Source organism: Anopheles maculipalpis, chromosome X, assembly GCF_943734695.1.
Source record: "Anopheles maculipalpis chromosome X, idAnoMacuDA_375_x, whole genome shotgun sequence".
Classification (NCBI taxonomy): Eukaryota; Metazoa; Arthropoda; class Insecta; order Diptera; family Culicidae; genus Anopheles; species Anopheles maculipalpis.
Window position 1 is genome coordinate 5,308,469 of NC_064870.1, and position 27,863 is coordinate 5,336,331.

The 27,863-nt window shown below is 46.2% G+C and overlaps 6 protein-coding genes across 6 annotated transcripts in view; 5 read left to right on the forward strand and 1 right to left on the reverse strand.

Annotated features, from left to right (window-relative positions):
* The window catches only part of LOC126560048 (nascent polypeptide-associated complex subunit alpha, muscle-specific form), a 79,965-nt gene extending 79,145 nt beyond the window's left edge, over window positions 1-820 (reverse strand). The window contains exon 1 of the mRNA XM_050216246.1: window positions 490-820. Coding sequence (XP_050072203.1) covers window positions 490-768 — 279 coding nt within the window. The 5' untranslated portion in view covers window positions 769-820. The remainder of the gene's footprint in view (window positions 1-489) is intronic.
* LOC126561343 (40S ribosomal protein S15Aa-like) overlaps window positions 1-19,196 on the forward strand; it is a 108,254-nt gene extending 89,058 nt beyond the window's left edge. The window contains exon 4 of the mRNA XM_050217443.1: window positions 19,186-19,196. Coding sequence (XP_050073400.1) covers window position 19,186 — 1 coding nt within the window. The 3' untranslated portion in view covers window positions 19,187-19,196. The remainder of the gene's footprint in view (window positions 1-19,185) is intronic.
* The window catches only part of LOC126568348 (vacuolar protein sorting-associated protein 16 homolog), a 335,612-nt gene that overhangs the window by 216,257 nt on the left and 91,492 nt on the right, over window positions 1-27,863 (forward strand). The window lies entirely within an intron of this gene.
* Window positions 1-27,863, forward strand: part of LOC126559745 (GATA zinc finger domain-containing protein 1-like) — a 357,373-nt gene that overhangs the window by 142,199 nt on the left and 187,311 nt on the right. The gene's annotated exons all lie outside the window — the stretch shown is intronic.
* Window positions 22,929-24,666, forward strand: LOC126560948 (vitamin K epoxide reductase complex subunit 1). The gene is made up of 2 exons (XM_050216902.1): window positions 22,929-23,113; window positions 24,314-24,666. The coding sequence occupies exons 1-2, from the start codon at window positions 22,929-22,931 to the stop codon at window positions 24,657-24,659; spliced, it is 531 nt and encodes a 176-aa protein (XP_050072859.1). The 3' UTR covers window positions 24,660-24,666.
* On the forward strand, window positions 26,067-27,740 carry LOC126557765 (solute carrier family 35 member E1 homolog). The gene is made up of 3 exons (XM_050213648.1): window positions 26,067-26,529; window positions 26,757-27,091; window positions 27,180-27,740. The coding sequence occupies exons 1-3, from the start codon at window positions 26,067-26,069 to the stop codon at window positions 27,738-27,740; spliced, it is 1,359 nt and encodes a 452-aa protein (XP_050069605.1).

Sequence of the window (27,863 nt, forward strand, 5' to 3'; positions counted from 1 at the left end):
TTTGGTCATACAAACTTGTAAGGGGTTTGACAAATTTTGGTCGTGGAATCACAACTGTCCATTTTTTTTTTCATCTTTCATATTCCATATAAAATTTTGACAGGACCACGCGAAGAAATCGGAACGATGGAACTGTCACACATGGCCTTACAAGACTCCGGGCGAAAGGCCCGAATTGAATTCACCAGATTTTCCAAAACCCAAACAGAACAAACTCTAGCAATGCTCTGCTACTTTAAGCGTTGTGTTTTTCTTTTGTGAAATAATGGAACTTTCTACAGGAAGGCAAAGGTATTCGAATGTACGAATTTAATATTCTAATGGACAAAGAAAATGTAGGCGCAAAAAAAAACTACGTTTTTACCCTAGGTTCTCTCCGTTCCTTTAATAGGTTCGGAACGAATTTCCCAACACTAGTAGTAGGTACCAGGACGACAACCTCGGGGAACGAGAGTCTACTGGGATGCAACCGAAAAGCGGTAAACCTACCTCAATATCCTCGTACGTCTTGAACGCGAGTATCGCGTACCCATCGATAATGTCCTCCTCGAGTACGGGCGACGGTTCCTTCTCCTTGCGCTTCCGCCGTACGGGTGGCCGGTGCGGCTTCTCCCGACTGACCGGCCCACTGTCGTCGTCCGCACTGTCGTCCGGATCCCGGTTGCCGGTACCGTCCGCGGCCGCATCCTTGTCCCGTTCGGCGATCATACGTTGGGCCCGCTCCCGTCGTTTGTTGCGCTGCTTGCACTGCTTCACATGTATCTCCATCGCTGGCTCGTCGTTTCAACCCCGGCGACACTGCATTTCTAGGTGGCTTTGGTGGGTGGTGTGTTGTGTGTGTGCGTGCGGATGGGAACGGACCAGACCGACTTCCGGGGCCACGTTCGGTGGCGGCGGTTCGCTGACGGACCCGTGTTGCCGACCGGTCGGCGAAGCCACGTGTATTGTTGCAGCAGCCGCACACGTGGGCGGCGGCGGCAACGACGGACGAGTGGACGACTGGCGGCAGCCTAACAACTGCACGCACATAGGTACCCGCGCCGCGTGCTTACACACACACACACGCGCGCGCGCGCGCTCGCCCGCCAACTGCGTTTACACAAGAGAGCCCGCGAAACGGAACCGGAAACGGAACGGATGCACGCGCGCGCCTCGCACTACGGGACATACGCGAATCGATAGCGCGGAAGGAAAATAAAAAAACACGAACGAAGAAACAACGAAAAAAGCACGCGACAAACGCGAAACACAAACTTTCACCAACAACACACCAACACACGCATACACACACGTGCACTTTTTTTTTTTGGGAAACTTTTTCTTTATTACCTTTTTTTTCTATACACTTTTATTCACTTTTTAATGCACATTTTTTCGCACAATCACACACACACACACACAGCACAATGCACAAACACGCACACAGCCCCGAGATACAGTCATGGAACGTGTCTGGGGCGCTTTACCCTTGTGCCTATAGATTTTTTTGCTTTATTTTATGCTTTCCCTTTGCTTGGATGGAGGAGACCAGGCACGCTGCAGAATAGAAGGACACACACCTGCGCACACAGCTTCACTGCACGTGCACAGAGCATGTAAGTAAACGCGGATCAGTAAGATCAGTACACGGTTGGCCTTTAGCTTTTAAAGAGGAGACACACACCACACGCTGGCAGGATTGTGTATTCTGTGTAGTGACAGCTGTTGGGTAGGCAGAAAAGCCTGCTGTTGATGGTGGGCCCGTTGTGTGTGTGTGTGTGCGTCTCTCTCTTCTTCTGCATCACACTACACAATTTACACGCGCACGCACACGTACGCCCACCCCCACACACGCACACTGTGTAATGAATCAAGGATATTCTTCGGAGAAAACACTTTCACACCAGAACGAAGGGATGCGCACTGCACACGCACACTCACACATACACGCGCGCGCAAGGATGACTTCTCACATTTCGCTACGGATGTGTGTGCTGATGGTTGATTGAGGCGGTATTGTTGTCCCATCATCCGTCCCGTCGGTGTGTTGGTGGTCCCCGATTGGCGCACACTTTTGACAACACACGCTCGCACACACACCACTGTGCTGTTGCACTACTACATTAGCTGAATCGAAAGGATAACATTGCAATTTTGTTGCATACACAAACACACACACACGTACCGGGTCACTGATACAGCCGAAACAGTGGACGATGACGTATACGGCAGAAACCAACACAATCTAACAACACATCACCCACCTGCAGGCGCGGTTATGTGTTTGTGTGTGTCTTTGGTGTGAATCGATCGAAGGAAAAACGAGCGAAAATTAAGACGGAGGAACAAATAAACAAACAAGCGTCCGCAACCCACCACATTCACACACACACATGCGGGCAGACACACACACACACGGATAAGAATCACAGATCCGGAAAGCCTCAATTGGAGATTGCGCAACACAACATATACTTTGTGTAGATACATACATATTCTTGCCAATTAAAAAAAAAGAAAAGCTGAAGCATCACACACACGCACATCCACGCGCTACAATGCACACTGCATAGTGTAATGCGTGTGTGTGTGTGCGTTTTTGTGCATGGAAAAAGTATTGTTTTTGTACTATTTTTTGTTCTTCTATTCTCTATTGTTTCCTCCATACATGTGTTTGTGTGTGTGTGTGTGAAATTCGTCTAATTTGTAGGTTCCACACACACGCACGCACACACTACTCACCCCCATCCCTTGTGCTTTGGAAAATTCTCACAATACATTAGATACACACACACACAGACACGAACGTTAAAGAAAATCACAGCACATCGCTGGCTCCTGTTCGTGTGTGTTTCCGTGTGCCAATACTGTGCGCACGGAGTACAATCAAACAAACAAAAATCTCGCCCAAGTCTGCTTACCGCACGAGACACGTCAATAATTACACGGCCGAGGGGTGCTTTGCACATATACACACGTGCGCACACACCGCTCACACAACAGGGCTGTCAACCTGATGGGTGAAGAAAATGTTCTCCCCCAACACCCTCTCCCCTTTTTCCATCCAACAACGTCAAAAATTCCGCCCGGTTAGCACCTGAATCTGAAAGAAAATAGTTTCCTTTTGGGCAATAACTTCATAATCACAAAAAGGAAACACACACCACCAGCGTTGATGGTTGGCAAAATCGAGTAGTAAAAAAACAACCAAACAACAATAAGAAGAAAAAATCAACAAATCTGTCTGGCTGTGTGGTCCACCACCTTCCCATCCCACCCTCCACAGAAAACCGGGACGGAAAAACGCACGCGTTTCGCTATTCACACCGCCCTTCATTGGCCATTCGATTTGCACTCACACTCACATTGCGCGCGCGCGCACACACATGCATAAACAGACGCACGCGTTCTCTCTCTCTCTCTCTTTCTCTCGCGCTCGCTCACCGGTGCATTCCCGATACATTCACGCCTATACGTTTCGATTTGCTCACCACCAACACGGGGTCACTATTTTGACAGTTCATGAGTGCGTGAGTGGCGATTAACCTTCCCAAAACTCACCCCCAAAAAATGACACACGCAACGCAAACAACACGCCACACACACACGCACACACCTAAAAAAACAACAAAGCGCTTTTTGTGTTGCACGCACGTTCGTGTATGTTTGTGTGTGTGTGCGCTTCACTTAATTCACTCACTTGCTCTCTCTCTCTCTCTCTCTCTTTCGCACACCGTGTCTCAACATATCCCAGCGTTGGGGGTTGTGGGGAAGGTGGGTTGGAACTGTTGTGTGCGCACCACCCCAACACAATCTGTGGTTGTTTTCCAGCATAACGCATACACACGCATAAACGGTTTGTGCACCCGAACGAACACACACGAGCGCGCGCAAAGAAAAACGCATGCTGTTCTGTTTTCGCAAATGTAGCATAAGATGCTGCCGGTCGATCACCGTTTGTTGCCCGTGTTTGGTGGTGTTGGTGATGAGGATGATGATGCTGTTGCGATCCGTGTGTGGCGTTCGCGCAATCGATTATTCGCTACGCAAGTTTTTCGGAGGGCGAACCCCAGCACCTGGGGAGGGGGGGGGGGGGGGGGGTGTGAGGGGCGGCCGCGTGTATGTTGTTTACGTTCGTCATGTGCTTGTGTCAACTGGCGCCATTGTTTTGCGGGATCTGCAAATGAAAGATATGGGAGAATTTGGACAAAACTTTTGTTAGACTTCGTTTTTTTTTGTTTTGTTTTTATTTTTGTATAATTACTTAAATATTGCTTAGATTGCTTAGATAAGAAATTTAACACGCACAGGGTTGGCACACTTTTGTACTAAAAAAGGATCAAAAGAGACAGTGAAGAGATAACCCTGGAGAACTGAGCGTCATTTACAACAAAAAATTTAGAAAAAATGAATTTGTAGTAAGTTTATGCTGGCACAATATGGCTTAACGACTTCTAAGGTCACGTCGGCCACCTAATGGCTTACTAGACTTGCTTGATGCCACGAAGTTGGATGGTTAATCCTCACCACAGAGGGGAACGGTCCCGGGATGGGATTTGAACTCCCTGCTGTGTGAATTCACCGGAGTTGCCGATGATTTTAGGCACCTGCTTGTGCAAAGATTGATGCAAATGCATGACTACAAACTTTAAACAAACATCCATACACTTAACTAGTTTTGAGTATTGCTTCCAACTACGAATTGTAGAATACATTTGCTTCAATACGGATAATCTCTTGACACGGGGGGCTCACGCTTTCGAAGGGTGCAACGAACAAATGCGAGACATGAAATTCAAGGTAAAGATCATAAATCCGACAGTTTAAGTTGAGGTGAGGTGCAATAAATATGTAAAGATACTAATGATACCTCAATTCACGACTAGTTGTTGTCCAGCAATATTGCCGGCAGTAAATAGGTCATTAAGCAAGCATCTTTCAAGGAATTCCTTCACTACATCTTCACGCATCGGGGCTTGCACCCCTCTGCAAGGGTAATGGTACCCCCAATACACCCCGGGACACAGGCGGTGTGCAAGGGTATTTGTTTTCTTAATGACAACTTTGACATTTCTGCACTGTTCGCTACCATTAACAACACTAATAATCTCGCATAAGGAGTCATATCCCCCGCTTCCCCGGATGCTGGATGATCCCGAAGCATATGGGGTGGGGGTAGCAGAATGGTCAGCGGGAGCACACAGCAATTGCACAACGCCAGCGACGACGACGACGAGACGGTAAAGGATGCGCGAAACCTACCACCGACGGAATATATTGACCGGTCAATGAACGCCACAAACGCCCGGAGAGATTGAGGAGAGGCACTGTGTTCCGCGGTTCGGCAAGGCAAGTGAACTTGGAGGGTGGGCATGTGTTTGTGTGTTTGTGTGTGATGAGCGAGAACATCAAGGGTTGCCTTCACTCGGTGTGGGTCGGAGAAGCCGAGAGATGGTCCATCAAATTGACTTCTCTTGCCTTGATTCCTGCCCGAAACTCCCTTCCATAATACGTTCACCAATACAACGATATAAGAGCAGACACATACAAATACACACACAGATATATATATATAAATATTCTGAGCTATAAAAAAGGAAGGAAATATGCTTCCAAAGCTAAAAAAAAAATCCAAAGCTCACAAGCCGAGTGAAAAATCCCTTTTTGCTCTCCAAGATCTCTCCAAGGTTTGCTCCAAAAACGGCGATCTTCATCTTCCCCCGGACTGGTTCCCTGGCGTGCGCCTTCGCTAGCCGTTCCTGCACGGGGCACACTACTGCTGCCGAGATTCGGCAGCCTGGCGGGCTTCTGCTCTCTGTTTCATTCGCTCTTCCGCACGTACGCCGTCGTGTACGTGCGGGGTCTCTCTGCAAGACATCCGACATCGACCAGCAAAAGCACCCCGGGTCCACCACCACACTCTCCTCCACTTCGGAATGCCCTTTTGAAGCGATCGTTTCTTCGCTCCGCATGAACTGCCCGCGGGGAGCCTATCCCGCTGTCTGTGCACCACATATCCGACCAACCCAGCGACAGCTGAACTCTCCATGTCGGGAGGAGTCCCCAATTCCTGCCCGCACCTCACGCCCCTAAACGAAGTCTACCCCGCCCAGGCGGTGATGTGTTGCGGTCGGTTGATCTCATTCCGCTTCGGTTGACAAGGTTATTGGTGGAGCTTTCTCGCGCTGTTTCGCTTTGGTGTGCGTCGCTGCTGTGTTGGTGTGCATGGGTGCATGGGTATATATCTGCAAAACAACCACCAACAGAGAAAAAAAAACCAATAGAACCCAACCACCAACACACACCCCGTCAGAGATCAACATCATCATCCCCCCATTATCGCCCTTAATCGGTGAACTCGTCCAGCGAAACTGAAAGACTTGCGTGTGTTATTGCGCGCGTTCTCCGCATCTTGATCGAGTGTACCGCGGTCGGGCTATTCTCATTCCTTTTTTTTTTTTTGGTTTCTCTTAGTTGCTGCTCTCTTGGTAATTATTTTCGTCTCCACAGTTTTTTTTTTTTTTTTCGAAAGGCTTTACCCATGGTCCGCGCGGATCAACAGGATCCACGGAGATCGTCACCGAGACGAGGCAACGGTGCCAAACACACTCACCTGCTGTGTGTGTTCTACCTTCTTTTATTTCCGTCCGTTTCGGCGCGTTCGTCATCGTTTTGCAATTCTTGTCTTCGTCTCCTACTCGCGGCATCACATTGTTAGAATTCTTCGTTTTGGGATTTGGGACTTTGGTTTCGCTGAGGCATGGGTTTTGTGAGGTGTATCTTCACCATTTATTCCCTGCCATTGGCTAATCACGTACGGAATGTGATCGGAGGGAAGTTAAGAATCGGAGATCTGTGCGGCTGTGAAGATTTTGGATCATTCGCATGGTTGCATATTTTGCGCCAAGAACTCACGTGAAGTACATTGTGTTTGTACGGTCGTAGCTTGTATCTCTATTTGGAGCAGAGCATCAGAGCAGGGGATCTGCTACTACTGAACGAACACAATTGATCTAGCTTTGTGACTTTGTTGATGTTGAGTGTTGGACATGTGGTAGGCTCCAAACACTCATATGATGGTACCTGAATAGTTCCGTATTTGTAAGGCATGTATCGCTCTAAGCGTATACGAAGGATTGTGTGACCACTTCTTGCTACAAAACTACACTAGAGAGCACACACCAGCAAAAGAACACCAAAAGTTGTCACGCACAGCAGCAGAAGAAGAAAAACGCGCTACAATCGAAAAAAAAAACCCCCGAGAAACCTAAGGGATAAGGTGCCGAGAAGTCACGGGATGTGCGCCTGCGTGCCGTTCGGCCAAACTCTTTCAACCAAAGCCAGTGCACACACAAACACATTCTGCTGCAAAAACAGTGTGTTCCAGGGAACCGGAGAGCGTCAGGAATGATAATTTCATTTGCATACTGAACGAGCATCGTGTACCGGGGCGAGAGCCTGGCAGCGCTCCAGGTTATATACGTTTGTCCATCCAGCTCCGCTCCCTCGCGTATGAATCGTTAACAGCAGATGATGATGCAAGTGCATATATCCCCAAAGCCCACGAATGTTTTGCTTTTTGTGTCCTCTCCAGCCAAAACCAACTAAGGAGTGTGTACATTATCAACAACGTTTGGGTGGAAGTAGTAGGAAGAACGCTTGTTTTGTGAAACGAAGTACACCAGGTGGGTTAAAGGATGACTACTACCTCTTATGAGGCACACTGTATCTGTTTCCAGCATCAGCCGTATGGATTTCGACACACAACGTGTGCTAAGCTGTACCTTACCGGGATGGAGACCGGAATGTGACTTACGGAACAATGAGCACATTCACAAGGTATACAGTCTCTTAAAATAAGAGCCTCATTGCTTCAAATTTCACAGCGAAAGACGGAGAGGATCTGCTTCTTTTCGAAAACGGGAGCATCTGCTTTTGACTTTAAGGATCTGTTAGTTCAAAATGATATATCTGTAAATTACTTGATTATAGTTAAGAGGCGAACGTTTCAAACTCTAAGCATTCCACAAGTCCCAAGTAGTCTAGATATTCGAGGGTAGTATTATTCTAAGAGAGCCGGACTCCTTGAAGCAGGTGGAATACGCGAATGCTGGGATGTCCTTTAGTTTCACCGTCGCTGCGGTTTTTATCTCCTCGATAAGTGTCAAAAAGGTGTTCCCCTCAAGCGGCCGTTTTAGCTTGTTGAACAGCCAGAAGTCGGTTGGTGCCAAATCTGGCGAATACGGCGGTTGCGGAACAATATGGGTGCCAGGTTGTTGCGAAAAACTCCCTCAAAATTAGGGGCCGTATGGGAGGGCGAGGTTCTGAAAGGTCTCGGCATCGTCAACCGACGATTGTTGTCCACCAAATCCTTGATTTGGGCGACGCGCGCTCCACAAGCTTGGACATGGTCAATATGAACAAAAACACTTGGCGCAGCTCCGAAAACAAACTGTCACTCCCAGCCGGGTTGATGGTGTGATTTCAAACGTTGCAGAACTGTCAAAAACATGCATTTTGACAAATAAAAACAAGGGCCTTTTTTTGAGGCACGCGAAATTTGACATCCAATGTCGCCTCACTTTTCGGACACAGTAGTATGTTTACTAATCTCAAAAAATGCTACTTGGAACAATATCAGGCATTAGTCCCCGATATTTTTTGGGACGTGTGAAAGGACTAATTGTTGAAATTAAGTGTTTTAGAGGCACTCATTGGAACCCTTAACTAATCTCTATCGGGTGTAATGGATGCTGGGTACATAGTGGTAGTGGACCGGAATTTTCACATGACAAGATCGGTGTCAAAACCTATCCAAAGCGTGTCCTCTGAACACTCTGCTATTACTGTTTCTTCCTCTTTGATGACCTCTAGGTCACACCAGCCCTCGGGAGACCTCTCTACCGAGGAACGGTCCTTAGGATCGACAGAATCGAGAGGTCTGGTTCTACCATTCCGATTTCTGTGACTTGATTTTACCCGCAGCTGGGTTTAGTCAGAACTGGATACTGGGACACGGTACCATCCAGATTAAGTCTTTTCTTTGGCTTCTTGCCTTCAAGAAGTATTCTCCTGAGACTTCTAGTTTCCTTGACTTAGTTTTCTCGTCAGTTCTGCGTACTTCGAAACTACCCAAATGGGATTCGGATACAAGATCTTGCCGTGCGTAAAGATCAGTGCCACTAAGCGCTTCCAAAATTATCTTACGTACGTCATCATGATTTACCGACCTTGGGGAGACGCGGCGCCGCTCTTCACACTGCAGACCCGGATATTGGGACTGGGAGGACTCTACTTATACATCTACGTCGTATCAACAAGTCACGTTAGCCATTGGATGATCAGCATGTATTCCTATATATGATAGGTATCCATCTAGGTAGCAAATCAGTAAGAATTTTCAAAAAGTCACCACATACACTTGGATGTACATAATCAACAAGAGCTTAGTTTGACAGGCTGACAGGGTAAGTGCATTCCATCCCCTCCCCTGTATCTTGTCTTGGGGGTGGCTAGATTTTATGCCAAAACTGCTACCTTTGCAGCAGTGCGAAACACGAGGTTGAGATAGCGTGGCAGCGAGATAGCGATGTAAAAGCGAGACTGCGTGCGTGTAGACCTTCACTATTCTGTTGGTCTTAGAATATGTTCCCTGTATATGTGTGCTTGTGTTTTCTTTTTCTAAGCGCCACCTGGTTAAAGCCAGCGGGCGATAAACAGCATGCTCGAGATAGGCCTCGCGTACACACGCATACCAGTGCAAAACCATCCGTCCCATCTACTGTACGTATCCACAGAGAGGATGAGCAGATGCAAGGTTTTTAGGGGTTAGCGAGAATTGTGGTGTAAATAAAGACAGTTTTGGGCCTTTTTTCCCATGAAGAACGGTCATATGGAATTAGCAGCGTGTCCGTATGTGTGCCTGTGTGTCTCTGTTTGTGTATATAAAGAAAGGTAGAGCAAGGAGGTGTATTTAAACATATCAATCCCTGGGGGTATTATTGGTGAAGTTAGTGATGTTATCTCTGGATGTTTTAGCCATAAGTACCGACGTGCTACTGCATTCAGATTCTACTGTAATCTTACAACTGCAAGATAAAATATCTGCTCTCACTCTCTCTCTCTCTCTCTCTCTCTCTCTCTCTCTCTCTCTCTTTCTCTGTCTCTGTCTCTCTGTCTCTCTGTCTCTCTCTCTATCTCTCTCTCTCTCTTACTAAGAACAGCGCATAAACCGTCGAGACCATCAACCCGGAACAAAGGAAAACCCATCGATGCTGGTACTGCTGCTGCTACATAACACCATGGTTGTATCGACCAAAAGGGAAAGACCCAAAAGCTATCTGCCTGCCAACACACCAACACTAGTACATGTCACTGGCAGAACCACCTTCCATCGCCCTTTTCCTTATGCTTCCTGCTGTGCTCCACAGAAAGTAAGAAAGAGAGAGTGACAGCTCCCGGCTTAACGAAAACTACACACAATCCGCAAACGCATTCATGATTTAACGCACAACAAAAAAAAAGCTCGATAAAGAAGAGATGCAAGAGCAGCAAGAATGCAGCGAAACAGTGCACGCACACCAACACGCCCAGCCACCATTGTACACAAAAGGTTATTAACACTCGAGGGGGTTTTTCACTGTACACGTTTCCACCCTACCAACACACGGCCCTTCACGCATCGCCTACCAATACACACACACAGCACACGGGCAGCTCTCGCACAGTGGGCTCTCCTCGTGCGGATGCGTGGACCCGTGTGTTACCGTGCAACTCGGTGGAAAATCTCGTGCTCGCTCTCGCTCTCTCTCGTGCAGACACCGTATGCTGGTAGTTTTCCTCCATCTAATGAAGGGTTTTGTTGCTTTTTTTTTCCTCCCTCTAGTTGTTCAGCATTGGTCGTGATTGTTTTGTGTAGATGTGTGTTAATGCACACCAGTCAAGAACTTGGTGAAACAAAATCTCACAATCACGGTCTAGCAAAACGCACATTTTAGAATGTGCTGTCAAGGCAATGGTTTGATGTGTTTACAGTGTGACAGCTCGTACTACAATGGGTGGCATCGGCATACAGGGTTTCGGTTCCACATAATCGAACTTTGGAATCACTCAGTGGAATTTTTCAAATGGATAGTGGGATATTACAAGCTCGGTGGGCAATTTTGCAATCATACAGTGGAATTTCACATACAATTAGTGGAAGATTGCAATCATATAGAGACATTTTTCCTGAGCGTTTTTACTCTCTTCTGTCTTCAATAGCTTATTTACATCACACCGTATCAGTAATTTGAAAGGATTGTACGCAAAAAATAATAGCAAAAGTTGCTCTAATTACTGCTTCTTTTAATGATAACTGCAAGATCCTACGCTGCTAATTTCCCCTCAGTAAATGCATAAATCCATGATTGCTAAATTCATCTTGAAATCGTATATAGAATTCGATGTCGATCCAAATCGCAATACCTAGCGACAAATCGTTATCAAAACTTCGAGCTGTCGATAATTTTGTCGACAATTAAGCCTGTGGCACAGGCACCATCGTTGCGAATTTTTCGCATGATTTTTCGAACAATTTTTGTTGTGTTTATTTTTTTGTTGTTGTTTCGATAAAATTGGAAGCTTCTGTCAGCTGTCAAATGCCATATAAAATTTTAACAGAACCATGCGAAAAAAATCCGAACGATGGAGCTGTGAGATAGGGTCCATTTCGATCGAATTTATTACGACCAGCGACCGAGTTTTTGGCACAATGAACTCATCCCAAACACCCTGCTAGTGTGAGCCTTGCACTAAAAAGTGTAAATATATTGTTGAATGTTCTTGGGAAAGATTATTTTTAATAAAGTAATTTTACAACGCTCTATTTGTACAACATAAGTTTTGCACGGCTGTTCACGGCATATTTATACGACTACACGCTAGTCACAACGTAAACAAACATCCATCTGACAGATCGCAACTTGACAAGTCGATCACGCGTGTTTTTTCTCGATCGAAATCGTTCAAACGTATACGATTACGATTTCGATCGACAATTCCGTTTGAATTGAAATCGAATCGTTTTCTTTTTAATTATGTGATTCAATCCAATTACAAAATAATTTAAATGTGTAGGCTGCAATGAAAAATACAGGTCCACACACCAGCAACTCCCATTTTTCCCACTTCTTAGCTGCCGGCAACAACCGAGCAAGGCAGTAAAAGAAGTGTTTATTAAAAGTTTGCCAAAAAAAAAAGCCCCGAAATACCCACACTACTAGTGGTGGTGGTGTACTTCTCAAACCCGCGAACAATGCACACCCAAATCCACCAAACACACATAAAATCTTCTACTGCTTCCTCCCTTCCCGATCGTGCAGTCACGGTGGGTGGCGGGTGGTATTTGATTGGCCGATGTCTCTTGAGCGGTGCGGCGAGAAAGAAAGCACACACACACACACACACACAACAAGCGAGCGAGAAGAGACGGGAGAAAGATAAATATAAATAAACAATCAAACCCCATTCGGATGGGATTCTGTAGAGATTGTGGGCGCGCTTTTAAATACACTCCCTTGTCCACAACCCCTCCCCCATCCCCACCCCCTCACTTCTTCCATCACACAACACCCCTCCTCACCCCTTAATCCCCACATACACACACACACACACCATCAGTCCATTATGAGTGGTCATAAAAGTGGAGACGATCTTCGCTGGAGAAGATCTGGTTGTTTATGTTTATGTTTTTTTTCGAATTTTTGTTGCTTTATTTTCCCATGCCATATAATACAGTGTTTCCCTTTCTTTTCTTTTTTTTTTGTCTGAGATTTTCTGTATCGTTTCTTCCACGTTTTATTCATTTTTGCTGCTTTGTTGTGTCTATGTGCAGTTTTGCATTTATGAGTTCGAGGTTTTATTGCACAGTTTTGTTGCATTTTCCATTGCAAAAGGCGCACCAAGCGCATACAAAAATGCCAAAAAGCAAAACAAAACGAAAAAGGAATTTACGAAAAATACGATAATTAATTTTCGCTTCAATACGAATAATGAATGTTAAAATGCATTTTTACAGCGAAGGACAATAGAAAAAGCGCGCCTTCGTAGCGGTTATTCGTATTTATAACTTCGAAAGGACCGCTCACCCGGGCCCGGTCAGGCGACAATGGCGCCGGTCTTTACGATTCGTTCCGGGATTATTCTTTCGAACCGTCTCTGTGTTTTCATGCCAATAACATAATCAACACCTAAGTTGGGTCAGGTAACTTACTTAACCATCGTCTGGTAGAAGTCATCAGACTGCCTCCTCATGCTAGGCCATTAGATGACTTACGAGACTGTTTATACTACGTAGTTTGGATAGCCAGGTCTCACTACCGGAACTGCCACCGCTGATGGGAGGCATGTGCTTTGACGTTTCGCGGTTTAAATGTAAATTGAAATGTAAGCAGAAGGCCTTCGATTAAGAACTTATGGCTATCTTCTTCATTTTCTTCTTCGTGGCTTAACGACCTACTAAGTCACGCCGGCCATCAGGTGGCTTACTAGGCTTGCTGTTACCACGTAGTTGGATAGTCAGTCCTCACTACGGGGGTCCCATTTATAACCATTAATTCTACAAAAAACCAATCTGTCAAATTGATGTATGAAATGTCAAACTCGTTGGGATAATTATTCAGATTCAGTTTAATTGCTAATGGTTGCTCAACAGTTTAAGGCCTCTTGGACATCATTAAGAGGTCTTATTCAATTGTACGTCACTGTAAGGAGTGCAATATGTGGTTCGCGTACCAAGTCTCATGCCCTCTCGTACGCAACATTCAACATTCAGCAATGGATAAAAATCAAAATCAAAGAAACCGAAAATGACAGGCCAGCTTGTAGTGTCGAAGAAGAAAACTTACATGCATCCTCCACAAATTAATTATCATTCGTCCTGGGTCTTCATAAAAAACTGATAGTTAATTAATATTATATAAACCCATAAGTAAAAGTTTAATTTTATGTACCGAAAGCATTAACACAAAGCCATGCCCACAGATCACACATCTTTAGCATCATTAATTCGACACACACATGGGCACATATACCTTTCCGTATGTGCAGTTTTTTTTTTTTACACTGCAATCGAATTAGCATATTATTTGCACTTCGCGCGAACCGCTAACGAATCTTGCAGAGGTGCGTTTTTTTATGATCTTCCACAAGATTAAAGCAGAACCCGCTAAAGACACTTATTTGAACGGAGAGAGGGATCGGATGGGATGTTGCAGCGGTGCGTCATATGCACCTGTATCAACATTCGGCAAATTCTTCCTCCCCTCTGGAGTGAGCGAAAAGCGCCTTGGCATCGTATAGTTTTCAACCACCGAAGCTCCACTACGCGCAGCAGCAGTATTTCGACGAAAATTCTCCTCTCTTCAGACACTGCAACAGCTGTGTGTGTCGTGGAGCCGAATTCTTTTTTTTTTACTTCGCTTTGCGGTTGGATAGAGTCTTGGTGTTTGGGATATATTGGGTTTTATGGGTGGTAATAAATTCTTCCTCCCCAAAAAAAAAAAGAAGTTTGATTCAATAGAGACACCATTCAAGGACTTCTAGGGCTGATGATTGTTCCAACCATGCAGCGTGCCACAAGAGGAGAATACAGTATTTTCCGGGTCATAAAACAAACCTCAATATGTTGAATCGAACACGCAAGATGTAAGTCGTTAGGATTTATAGGTAACTGATAGATGTCGTTAGGATTCTATTGAGACATAACTATTAGACAATTTGTGACACATTTCAGCTGCATATTTTTAACTCCAACAACTGTATATACTCCTTTACTAAGCTGTTTAAAGAGCATTACAGCAACATAGTCGGCAAGTTCCATGCAATCTCGAATGTTGCAATAATGTAATCTGAAGAATGACACATTCCTTGTTTTCTCTCCGTTCTTTCTCTTTCTCTCTCTCTCTCTCTCTCTCTCATACACACACACACACACACACACAAACTCTCAGAAAATATCGAAACATTTGGATTTGAAAACTGCACAGGAGAGGCAAAGAAAAGAAATAGGAGAAGAACATACACAAAAAAAACTGCATCTCTTATTGCCCCGGAGTTTGTTTTAGGCGGGGGGGGGGGGGGGGGGAGGAGAGGATAGTTTCAAGGTTAGAGAAACTCTTCCACGTGTACACATGTGTGCGTGACGTTTTCCGAGCCGATTGCCAACAACCGTCTTCCCTTGGCAGAAGAACACACAGGATATTACAGGGAATTACAGTCGTAAAACGTCAAAGCAAGACCATAACCCACGAGGAGAAACTTTGTGGGACACCATTTTAATACCACCATTATCTCCGGATGTGAATACTAGATTATGGTACGAAATGTTCCCATTTTACTTGTGGGAGGGGTTTTCTGATGGTGACAAATTTAAATCTAATCAATATCCTACCGAATATCCGGTAATGCTTCGTTCAAGGTCGCGCTACTGACGCACCATCCATCAAATGTGTGGCAGTTATTGAGAGCCTGTCAAAAAAAAAAAGATTCACTTTCTATGGGAGAAGCCCGCAAGTACATTGTACCAACGTTTAAAAGGCTCTACATGTGCCTGTAATGCACTATGGAAAAGAAGTCAAGTTTGCAAAAGGCGCGACCCGCGAGGGTTACGCTTAATGAGCGATAACAATAGCATTGACCACCCGTAACAACATCAAACAACCGATAACGCAGTTGACCACCACCCGGGGTATAAATGGCAGGGATGAATATAATCGTCCGCAGCGAAGGAGTAACCAACCATTAGCGTACGGTTTTGTTTATACAAACAAAACGGCCACTGCCAGCCACATGGTTAGGTGCGATCTCGGCGGTGGCAGATGAGCGAATCATGCAACAAACAACACTCAAATGTGATTACAGAATATACCCGCCGGCAGCAGCAGTGGACTGTTTGAATTGTACGAGAAAACACAACAAGCTACCCATTCTGCTCGGTGTAGGGTCTTGGGGAATAGCTACAGACCAAGCTAGAGTGACCAAGACTCGTGCTAAGCGCGGACGTAGCGGAGTGGGTTTATTGATTTGGTACTTTCCAAACAAAATCTGCACTACGATGAATGGCGTTTCGGGTTTGGATGCGCAAATTTTCGTCTTCTAACAGCACCCTGCATTGATACAGATTTCTCCCACCATGGACTCAATCATTCGTTTTAGTCGTTGTGTTGAATACAAACTCTAGAGATTTCTGCTGGATTCCTAGGGAATTTCTGGATACTTTGACTTGATTATACCCGCAGCTGGACAGTCATAAGGACTAGGATTCTTCTTGGTTTGACAACCTACTAAGGTCACGTCGGCCATTGAATGGCTTGCTAGACTTGCTGACAATCACGCAGTAGGATAAACAGTCGGGCAAATTATCCGAATGCGACTAGATCTTTACACGGCAGGACCGGATTTCAAACCCCATTGCGTAGTGAGGATTGTCTATCCAAATCAGCGGTATCGGTGGTATCAGCGAGCCTAGTAAGCCATTCGATGACAGGTCTTACGAACTTAGAAGGAGAATTTGATCTCTGATCCTGCTGTATGAAGATCGGCACAGGGGAAGAGTAGGTAAAGCATGGTAATGGTTCACCACAGGTTGGTTGTAGTCTGCAGTAAACCAATTCGTTCAAGTTAACCTAAATGAACCGGCACTGAATCTCACGTAAATAATAACGTAATGGAAATAATTGCTCAATATGTCGAGCGATATTCCAAGAAAATATGGCTTACTGCCAAGACAGCAAATGAGGTGACGTGCTAAGACAATTCTGAGAAGTGGTCCAGATCTCAATCTACAAATCGCTCGTGAGCTGTTATATAGCATAGCCATACTAATCGATTTTGACACGTTTGGCGCCTGCTAATAGCAACATAACCCAAGTACAATTGATTATCGGTGTGCGGGTCCTACAAGCTTAAGAGTCTGCTGCTTTAGCAAGATTAATTAAACAAAAAGTTCCGCTCGAAACACATGTAATTAAATAACCCGGTATTTACGATGTCCCTGCAACTATAGGAAAATCTACATACCCGCGTGTATTGCACGAGGTATGGAGCTTTGAGCTTGCATTTTTAATTTATTGCCTATCTAAGGAAAGATTCATCTCCAGCTGTGTGCCGCCACCCGTAGGGTGAAATACAACATCAACTTCGGACTTTACCACCGATTACAGGAGTAGAAGCAGATACACACGGGCACGGATGTTAATTAGTTAATTAACTTTCCCGTGGTGTAAGTACTTTCATTTGCACGTAGAATTGGTTTTCCTCCGGGTGTCGGCGAAGCTTCCTAGCCGGTTCCTTACAGCATACCGGCCACGGTGCCGCGCGGTGTCAGAGGTGTCGTAATCAGTAAGCAGGGCAAGGTAGTAGAGCAGTTAAACTTGCTTGTCCTGGGTTGTCCTTCATCATCAGTACAGTCGCTATGCTCAAAACAAAACAAAACGGGCGGTGATGCATAATTTGCGAGCGGTACCCAGGCACATCCAGAAATTTGCCAAAGGTGGTCACGGTTTCGCCAACCGCTTTATTTTAGACTAAACAACCATTTCCGGTGGACACCGTCCAATGCTGTATGCAATCATTCTTCCGATGTAGGGAGACTTGCAAACACCGGGACCTGCGGGCATTTCGGGATGCTCTAAAACTTCATTCTTCTTGCGCCCCATTCTAGTGATCTCGGTGTCGTAAAATCTGGACGATCGTCCCATCCAACGACTCGCTTGTCCCGACGATGGTCAACAGGCATCCGAAAAACCTATAACCTGAAGAACAACGACGGCCCAATAAAACGGGCACTCCAGGCACTTCTCGGCTTCCTATCCGCACAAGGGAAAGGCACTGGCGTGTGCTACCGATCCACAACAAAACGTGTAGCGAGCACCGAAGCTAGGGTTCCATCCGGATGATTTCCACCCGATGTGTTCAACAGGGCATCCAGAACCGAAGTTGTACATATTTAAACCTTAAAGTAAAGAACAACTATCGCTATAAAGCTAGTACTTATTGCAACTTACGGCAAGATTCTGCCTCCAGCGTTGGTGCTGCTGCTTTTACTGCTTGCAATTGGTTGTGCGGTTACGGCCGGGGCTCTCGTGCTTGCATATTTGGTTGGTAGGGTTGAAGAGGGCTTTTTTGCGTTCCTTTTTGTTGTTGTTGTACTGCCGCCGTTCCTCCTGCGGTACGGCTCTTTCTCTTTCTCTCTCTCTCTCTTTCACGGGATACGTTTTTGCCCGGTTTGTGAACCTCTGTGCGCGCCCGCCCAGGGTTCAGTTGCTTGCTGACATGGCTTGATTGCTTGCGGGTTTTGCTTTGGTTCCATCTCCACTCCCTTCCACGGTACTCCACCTCCCCCTCTCCCTAAACCCCTTTTTTCTTACACTACACTTCCTCCCCGTACCCGTACAGAGGTTTCGCAGTGACCGCCACTACATTCACCCAGATCTCCTCTCAACCCCCCTCTCGAGAGCGCACACACACACACACACACACACACACACACACACACGCACACACAGATTCTACCGTTACCGGGACGACCTGCGGCGCCTCGACGGCTCTACGCCAATTCTTTCTCGCCGTGGCTGGTAGCCTCACACCCTGAGGTAAGTGTGGTTTGGTGGTCTCGATGGTACGCGGATCGGGTTGTTCTGTCGATCGCGCGCGCACACACGGTGTGCGGGGATTTGCATAACACACATACCCTGGCTCGTTGCACACACACGACTACAATTACGCGAACGTACACGGGCATGCGCGCGCGCGCACATGCATGCAACCACGCACACACTCCCTCCCACAGAGATACGGCAACGCACACGTCGGCAACGCACGCACACACGCGGAAGGCGGAGGGGGGGGGGGAACACGGACACACGAAGAGAGGAAGAACGGGTGCGGGTATGATTATTTGGTGAATTAAAAATCAGTTTTCTGAGAAGGTTGATTGTTTCGCCAGGACGTGCCTTTTGGATGAAGAGTATAAAAGCGGAGTCGCTCCAACGAGGGACACACATACACACACACACACACACGCACGCACGTTCTTTGCGCACACACGATCTTACGTCACGGGATGATGGCCATTTTTTCATTGTGGGGGGGGGGGGGGGGGGGGGGGATGGATAACAACAAGAGCAACTTTACAAGATGGATTTAGATGGGAACATGGTTTGTTCCATCGCGCACACCACAATCAAACCAATAGGTGTGTGTGCAGATTAATTGAAGCTGTTGCGAGCTGCTAGGAGCGTCGTCACGCACGTTTCGCGGCTAGCAAATAAGAAGCGGACGAAGAAAGTTTGGAAAAAAGTTTCCAAATTTCCGATCCAATTAAAGTAAAAACCAACCTTTATCCCAACACTACTGTTTTTTTTCTATGAATGTGTGTTTGTATGTGTGTGCATTATATTGTTCCTTCCGGCTGGCGTTTTGAAACGCTTTTTTCCTGTTTTTCTTTTTCCTCACTCCTTCCACACACACAAGGAGAAGGTGTGCGCTTGCGCACACATACTTAGGCTCTATGGTGATTTGGAGAGAGAGAAAGAGAAAGAATAAAAGAAAAACTGCTACGAAGAAAAATGCTTTACCATATACACACACATACACACACTGGGTAGCACAAACAAGAAGAAAAGCGCCGCGCGACTTTTCTGCACTGATTTTCCACACATACACAGATAGAAAAACCCACCACCAACCACATCGCTCCGGGGGAGGCGTTCCAGGTCCCGATGTCGGGGTTCGCTTCCTTTCCCAACAACCCCATCATCCTCCTGCTGCTGTGCTCCCTTCCAAGGGGAAAGGTAAAGAAATTGTGGGGTGTGGGTGGGTGAGTGGTTCTTCTGGAAGTTGATAAATGAAGTGGCCAAAGGAAGGGCGTTTTTTTTTCAAAAAAAGTTATCCCATTCGTGATTTTCCAACAAGATCTTTGCGCCCGAGCGGAAAAAAAATATTAAAACCGTTTTTTCTAGCCCACTTGCTTGGTGTAGCTTTTTTCCTTTCCTCGGTCGGAAAGATTAGCACGGCGCGCGCGTGTGTGTGTTGAGTGAAGGGTTTTGGCCTTTTTTTTGATAGTGTGGAAAAGGGAAACAGGATGGAAGGGCCAGGGCCGGGTCTGCGGGATTGTTTCCCGTTGCCTGTTTTCCTTCTCTTTCTAGCCGGCAGGCATCAAGCGGACACGCTTCACACACACACACACACACACATGCTCTCGCATTCTCTCGACCATTCCTGGGGGCCATCTTCTTTCCTGCTTCCAGGAATGACCGTGTCACGCGCCCCCTCTCCTTCACTCTCGCGTTCGCTCTCTCTCGCTCTGTTTCACGCTCCACGTGCGAAGCGTACTGGATGGAAAAAAAGGTGAAGTGACACGTGGGGTGTGTTTCGGATACGCGGTGCGGGACGCTGAAAACCAAGGTATACTGCACCAAACTCCGGCGACCGCGGTGTGCGTGTGCTTTCCTCTCTTTCTTTCTCGTTCACGTGCGCGCGCGCACCGTACGCGTTTCCCGTTCGTTCTCCCTCTCGCACACTCACATTCGGTACACGAAACGCATTGTTGCCAAAATGGAAGAGCGAGAGAGAGAGTGTGTGTGTGTAAAAAAAACGAAAAGAAAAACCCGTGTTCACACCATCAACACTCGCACACACCATCGTAACGCAACGAACAAAAAAATATACACACATACACACACTTTTCTTCCGCTTTTTTTGTCACTGAAAACTGTGAATTGGATGCTTCGTATTTCCAGCAAAACAACAACAAAAAACCAGGCTAACCGGACAACAACCTTCGTTTTTCTTTTGCTTCAGCACTTTCGGGACAGTGTTGGGTTGCTGTTGCTACTATATAGTGGCTACCGCTGCTGTTGCTGCTGCTGCTGCTGCTCCGTTGCTCTGCGCTACTGCTGCGCTCCAGTACGGTCGCTTACTGAACGGTCAGCCGTGCAGCGTCGTTAGGTTGGCAGCAATGAAAACCCCTGTGAGCGCTCGCTCAGCGCCACCGCAATCTCGCAATCACACAGGTTTTTTTTTCGGGTGAGCGCCTAATCAATTTCACGAGCGTTTTATACGGCGCTGGAAAAGAACAGCACTAGCAGCGTGACAGAGAGGGGTAGAGCGTGCGAGCGCCGTTGTAAAGAAAATCGTATGAGAAAGGGAGAGAGAGAGAGAGCGCGCGTGAGACAGCACAAGCGGAAAGTTTGCGAGCGTGAAAGTGTGCGAGCTATCGATGCCCGTGAGTTTTGATAGCGTGAGTGATTTGAGTGCTTTTTGAATTGTGCGCTCTCTCGCTCAATTACAGTAGAACTCTCCGGAAACTCAGATGTACACGATTTGAATTCTTCGTTGTAACTCTATTTCTGACAGGGTACTTTATCTATTTTAACTGTAGATTCAGTTAATTCTGTGACAGTATTTTTACATTAACTTTCAATAGCGATGATACAAATTATAAACTATGTAATATAAAAATATTGCAGAAAAAAAAACGAAGGTACAAGCTCCTTTGTGAGCTACATATTTATGTAAAATACTTTACATATTACAAGCGCACAGTATCAATAGCGATCTGTGATACAGGGTATGCCAAAGATTTTTGACACTTTCTCACGATCCGAATTTTTTCGATACTGTAGATTTTTTTCTCTTCACTGTACGTCCCGAGGATTTGTTTTGACGATTTTACAAATATATATTTAATTTATTTCTGTTTCCAAACAAATAAAATCCTCAAAACAAAACACTAACAAAAAATTAAGATAACATGCTGAAATACTGACACTGTGTTAGAAAATATTAAAAAGGATAAAAAAGACGTGAAATTTTATTACTTTCAAGTTAAAAAACAAAAATATACAGCGCAAAAGTGAAAGGAAAGAAAAACACAAAAAAAGATACGAAAAACCCATTTTAAAAAACTCAAATATTAAGAAAGAAAACAAAATTTCTTTTAAAAAATTAATCAAAAATATCAATTCTGCTAACACTGTGAGAGCATCGCATATTTCAACCATTTGACAGACTAGAGGCACTTTGCGGTCGTTTGCTGCCTGTTGGTTGACAGTTGGTCTTATTTTTGGCCCTATGTTTTGCTTTCTTCATTTATGTTTTCCTGGCATTTTGACGTTGTTTGTTCGTTACCAGAAAAAGAGAGAACTTTTCCATCTGTTCAGGTTGGCGGCTCTGCCAGAATTGCTCAAGGGACGGTGGTTCTGTAGGGACACGCGCTGACACCTTTCATCAAGAAATGCATGAGAGCTCCAGAGCTCAGAAAATTCACTCAACTCAAAAGAAAAAAATCTTAAGCACAAAGAAAATTCAATCGAAATATTCGCGAGCAAATGGAAATAGAAAACTATCCGTTGGAAGTTTAATTTAGACCACGAAACGTCAATAAAAAGGCTGATGAACATCCAATCGAAGGAATAGGACACGAATGAAATTATAAAATCGCCCGCAAAAGACGTTTTCAACTGAACATTTTAAAAATCCCTGCTACACCCGCACCCTCATAAAGCTCCAATGCTGACAGCTCACCCCGTTCTCGCAGCTTTGTTTGTTGACCACTCTCGGGCATGTAAACACAGCGTCAAACGTCAGCTGGGCAAGAATGGTGCAGCGCTATCGGTGCGAACAGAGATCTGCCCGTAACACCACTTCTTGGCCGGCGCCTCGCACAGAAATATCGATTGGACAGTAAGAGCCGGTACGCGCTTTGGTTCGCTTTTTTCCGTTCTTTTCATTTTAGTGACACGCACACCACCCGGAAAAATGCCCGCTGCCCAATAAGTCACACGTCCATATTGCAAAAACCCGGTCCGGAAAGTGATTGATTAGCAATTATAACGTTACAAGCTACAATAGCAGCTGTTTGGGAATCGACGCCACCACCCGCCAGGACCGGAGAGGCATCGATCAGGATGAGCATTTTCACGGGCAACTGCAAGTGTTCGTACACGGTAGGATTGGTGGGATTGAGCGTTTGTGGCTTCCTGCTGTCACTGTACACATCCTACGTGGAGCTGCGTGCCGAACATGACCATTCCTACAAAGCGATGTGCGACATTAGCGAACGCATCAGCTGCACGAAGGTGTTCACCTCAAGGTAGGGCCGGTACACTTCATCTTGGCATAACAACAACCCTAGGTCCTAGGCCATGCCCGGTCATCTAAAGGCTGACTAGACTTGATGATATCACGTAGTTGGATAGGCCCGAGTCCTCGCTACGGAGGAACGGGTCCCGATGAGATTTGAACTCCGGGGGTTCTGCCGTGTGAAAAACGGTGCAGTTTTCGCCTCTACCATCAGTCTACCTACCAATATATCGTTACTATGTGGGGTATAAACTTAGTGCAGCGATGAAGAAACACCATCCAACTACGGGGAATCAATTAGTCTCGTCTAAACCATTATATGGTCGGCATGATCTAGCAGCTCGTAAAACCGGTGAAAAGAGACCAAAGGCTCTCCGAAATCGTTGTCCCATACAATCGCGCACACACTCAAATTAATATCATAAAGTGGATAGGGGGGTTTTTTTATAGACTACTAAAATTAATTCCAGTGAATCGAACCGGAAAGTGACGAAAAAAAAGGAAGCGCTTTTGCAGAGGCGCAAAAAAAGACAAAATCATGACTAATCAACAACAAGCAGCATCATTTGCATATACAGTTGCTTGATGGCTCTCCCTGGGGAGGTGTAGGGGGGGGGGGGGAAGTCGGGTTCTGGCGAATGTTGCGAATTTCAAAGAATTTGGCGTTTAGAGGCTATAAACTTTATGGTCTGCATAATTTGTTGCCGGTCAGTAGCCTTACTACTGTGACCCGGGTAGATCGGTAGAATGGAACTAACCGAACGAAGACAACGTTGAAAAGGAGCAAACAAGTTACGGATCATATAACATATGCCAAACCGCCCGAAAAAATGCCCCCAAAATCAAACTGCACATGCAGCACATGTCTGGCTATGCCTGTGCTTACTGGTGTTGAGCGCTCGACATTTGTTCGCAATAAAAGTTGCATCGTAAAACAGCTGGATATTGGCTACCATTGAGGGATAATCTGTTCATGTTGTGTGCATTGCCCAATTAATATCTTAACACTGCCTCAGTTTTATAGCTTTTAAATTTTAAATTTGCCTTCTTCCATTGTCCGAATATCTCTCCCATCTTTCCCGTCAACATCTTCAGAGTTTCGAACCAGTTTAGCGCATTATCTATACCGGATCGTCTGCGACTCGATCCACCAGGACACTGCAAGGTTCACTAATATTCTACTTCAATTGTTTTTCTTTCTCCTATCCAGATACGGGCGCGGATTTGGAATCGTTGGACCGGTTCTCGGTGAAAACTCGCTCCTCAACGTACCGAACGGATTTTACGGCATTTTTTACTACTTTATCGTGGCAGCATTCAGCTTCAGTGACCATTTAGCCATCTCCCGGCTCAACAGCTACCTGATACTGCTGTCGAACTGTCTATCGCTGTACCTGGCCTACCTGCTGTACTACGTCCTGGAGGATATGTGCATCGTGTGCGTTACCACGTACGCGGTCAACTTTATCAGTCTGATACTGGCGCTACAGAAAATTCAGGTACTGATAAGGGACGAACAGGTAATGCGCGCCTTCAAAGTTAGCAAGGGAAAGTAGGATACCCACAACGCAAGATGCACAGCAGTTTGCTTTTCTTCGCTTAATTGTTGGTTACAAAAAGAGATGCGAACAAACGTTTCGCTTTAAGCTGTTTCAAGTTTGCTTAGTTGGCTTGATTTTTAAAATTTTGGTGCCATGCGTTGCTTCATCGTTATACTCTCGTCCCCCTCCGCATAGTGCTTTAATTGTTCTCGGTGCCAAAAATAACTATCGAACAAAAAAACAAGATGGTTAACTGTTTGTGATTGTAAGTTAATAAAAATCATTCCATGAAATGAAGTAAATCTGTTCTAAAAATTATAACCATACATTACTATCCGTGAGAGCTGAAGGACTAAAAGTGGATATCCTGTTTTCAAAAAACTTGACGAAAACTCAAATCGTTTAGTTTTCTTTTATACATACTGGAAAGGCAGTTTGAAACTGTTGAAATCGATGAGTAACTGCAAAAAAAACCCCAAATTTACGATTTATTTTTTCTTTGTTTCTCGGTTGCCTCGTGAAGGTGGATTGTGTATGCGCCACGCTCCCATAAATGCAATTTCATTGTAAAATTACAAGCAATACACGTGTGCAGGCTCTCAGTGTCGTAACAGACATTTTCAAACGCAAACGTCTTATGTAACGTCACCTTCGGAACGTACGATTGACAACCAGCTGTGCGTTGTCAACAATAAGCATGCCTTCTCGCTCTCTCCTATGGGACGCACACTCAAAACACAGCTGGGCCTCTGTTCGTTTGACAGCTCGACCGTACGCATACGCACACCAGCACACCAGCGGACTGTACGCACACACTCTTCCTGCCCCCTCCACCCGGCAGCGCATGAGACGTGGTCAATGGTGTAAACGCCAGTGTGGATGCTTCGTGGACAGATATCGAGGCCTAGAAGAAGGTACGTACCTAGAGCGTGCTGTGAGTGACTAGAGGTTAAGGATGATTTGCTAATTGCAATTTTGGTGTGCAAAAAGTGTACCTTACCTGGAGATCTCCGAACACGAAGCTGCATCTGGTAGTGCCATTTCCGGTTGGCTGGGAGAAAACAGTACGACGACGACGACGACGACGATCCTTCCCATCAGTGGTAACGCCATCACGCAAGATGTGTGTAATGTGTACACGAACGCATTTGTTATCCACACGTCGTCGAAAGGCGGATACCGATCAGTAACCGGATACCAGCAATCGATGCGAGTGTGAGCTGATAAACGCGTACACAGTGTGCACAAACTCGGAACCACTCTCTTGATTGCCCGGCCGTCGTTGTCGGGGGCGCGGTAACGTGTCGGTCGGACCTTTACCTTGTATGTAAAAATAAACGACAAATCTGTGACACAGCGCGTACACAGGTTCAGGACGTATACAAAGGTTACGCACGGCCAGCTCTGAGTGGAAGTGGAGCAATGGCGATGCTACTAAAGCGACCGATCGGAACGCTCGTCAGCGGGTTGCGGAGCGTTGGTGGCGGTAATCGTGGCAGTGGTAACACACCCTTACTGGACAACGGGTATGGTGGAGGGGTAGGAGGTACCACAAACGGACCGAACCATGACGGTGGAATGCGCCAAACGTTGACCATCGTGTTTCTGTGCATCCTGTGGTACATCGTGTCGAGCAGCAACAACGTCATCGGGAAGATGATCCTGAGCGAGTTTCCCTACCCGATGACGGTGACGATGATACAGCTGACCAGCATTACCGTGTACAGTGGGCCATTCTTCAACTTGTGGGGCGTCCGGAAGTATGTGGACATATCCTGGCGCTACTACTTCACGTTCATCGTGCCGCTAGCGTTGGGGAAGTTTTTGGCCTCGGTCACGTCACACATATCCATCTGGAAGGTGCCAGTTTCGTATGCCCACACAGGTTAGTGGAGGGTTTGGGAAAAAGGGCATCCGAAAACTGTTTCTGAGGACTCAGGACTAACGGATGAACTCAACTCAAGGGTGTTATAAAGGGCAAAAAAAACCCTTCATCAACGATTGTCCATCAATCAGACTCATCAATCAACTCAACTCAACTATCCAACAAAACCTTAAAACCCATGCTCGCTCGGAAGATTGCTAACTGTCATATCTTTCCTTTTTTAACAGTGAAAGCAACGATGCCACTATTCACCGTAATCCTGTCGCGAATTATAATGCGCGAACGGCAAACAAAAGCCGTCTATCTCTCCCTGATGCCGATCATCGTTGGCGTCGGTATTGCCACACTGACCGAACTTTCGTTCGACGTAATCGGGCTGATCAGTGCACTGATCGCGACGATGGGCTTCTCGCTGCAGAATATCTTCTCGAAGAAGGTGCTCAAGGAGACGGGCGTACACCATCTCCGGTTGCTACACATACTCGGCCGGTTGGCGCTGTTTATGTTTCTACCCGTTTGGATCTACGTCGATCTGTTCAATGTGATGAAACATCCGTCTATTGTAGCGTATCGAAATCCAGATCCAGATTTAATATGCCTAATGCACAGCTTTTTAATTGAGTTTTATGCTCTTGTTTGCTTGTTGACAGGTGACGGGAGACTATCGGGTGATTGCGCTGCTGTTTACCGACGGCGTTCTAAACTGGCTGCAGAACATTCTCGCGTTCAGTGTGCTTTCCCTGGTGACGCCCTTAACGTATGCGGTGGCTAGTGCGAGCAAGCGCATCTTCGTCATCGCCATCTCGCTGTTCGTCCTGGGCAATCCAGTTACCTGGCTGAACGTGTTCGGCATGCTGGTGGCGATACTTGGCGTGCTGTGTTACAATCGGGCCAAGTATTTTGCCCGTCGCCAGCAGGACACACTGTTACCGTACGCGTACGGCGCGAAAGATGGCACCGGTTCGAAGGGATCCACCGCTACCCTTACCACCAATGGAAATGGGCGACGGTATCCGTACGCACCGCTGCACACGAATGGAGGCGTTTCCGTGCCGGCAAATGTACTACTAGCTAATGGTGGCGCGTCCGCAATCGGCACAACCGTCCACAGCATGACGGCCGGTGTTGCTCCAACGATCCCGATCACAGTATCTTCAAATATGGCGCCCGCCAACAGCAGCAGTACCAACGGTAGGCTACTGTTCGTTTAGGCACCGAACTGGTGACGGAAAACAGAAGGACGGGACCTGATCCATACCTGAACGCTAAGGACGGAAGTACAGCAACAACCAGCAAAAAGGTAGCAAATTAATAGGACGGCCATGGGACGGCGT

Coding starts and splice junctions, on each gene's coding strand:
- LOC126557765 (XM_050213648.1), top strand. CDS start 26,067: ATGGCGATGCTACTAAAGCGACCGATCGGAACGCTCGTCAGCGGGTTG. Junction 26,530..26,756: donor AGTTTCGTATGCCCACACAG/GTTAGTGGAGGG, acceptor CTTTTTTAACAG/TGAAAGCAACGATGCCACTA. Junction 27,092..27,179: donor TGATGAAACATCCGTCTATT/GTAGCGTATCGA, acceptor GCTTGTTGACAG/GTGACGGGAGACTATCGGGT.
- LOC126560948 (XM_050216902.1), top strand. CDS start 22,929: ATGAGCATTTTCACGGGCAACTGCAAGTGTTCGTACACGGTAGGATTG. Junction 23,114..24,313: donor ACGAAGGTGTTCACCTCAAG/GTAGGGCCGGTA, acceptor TCTCCTATCCAG/ATACGGGCGCGGATTTGGAA.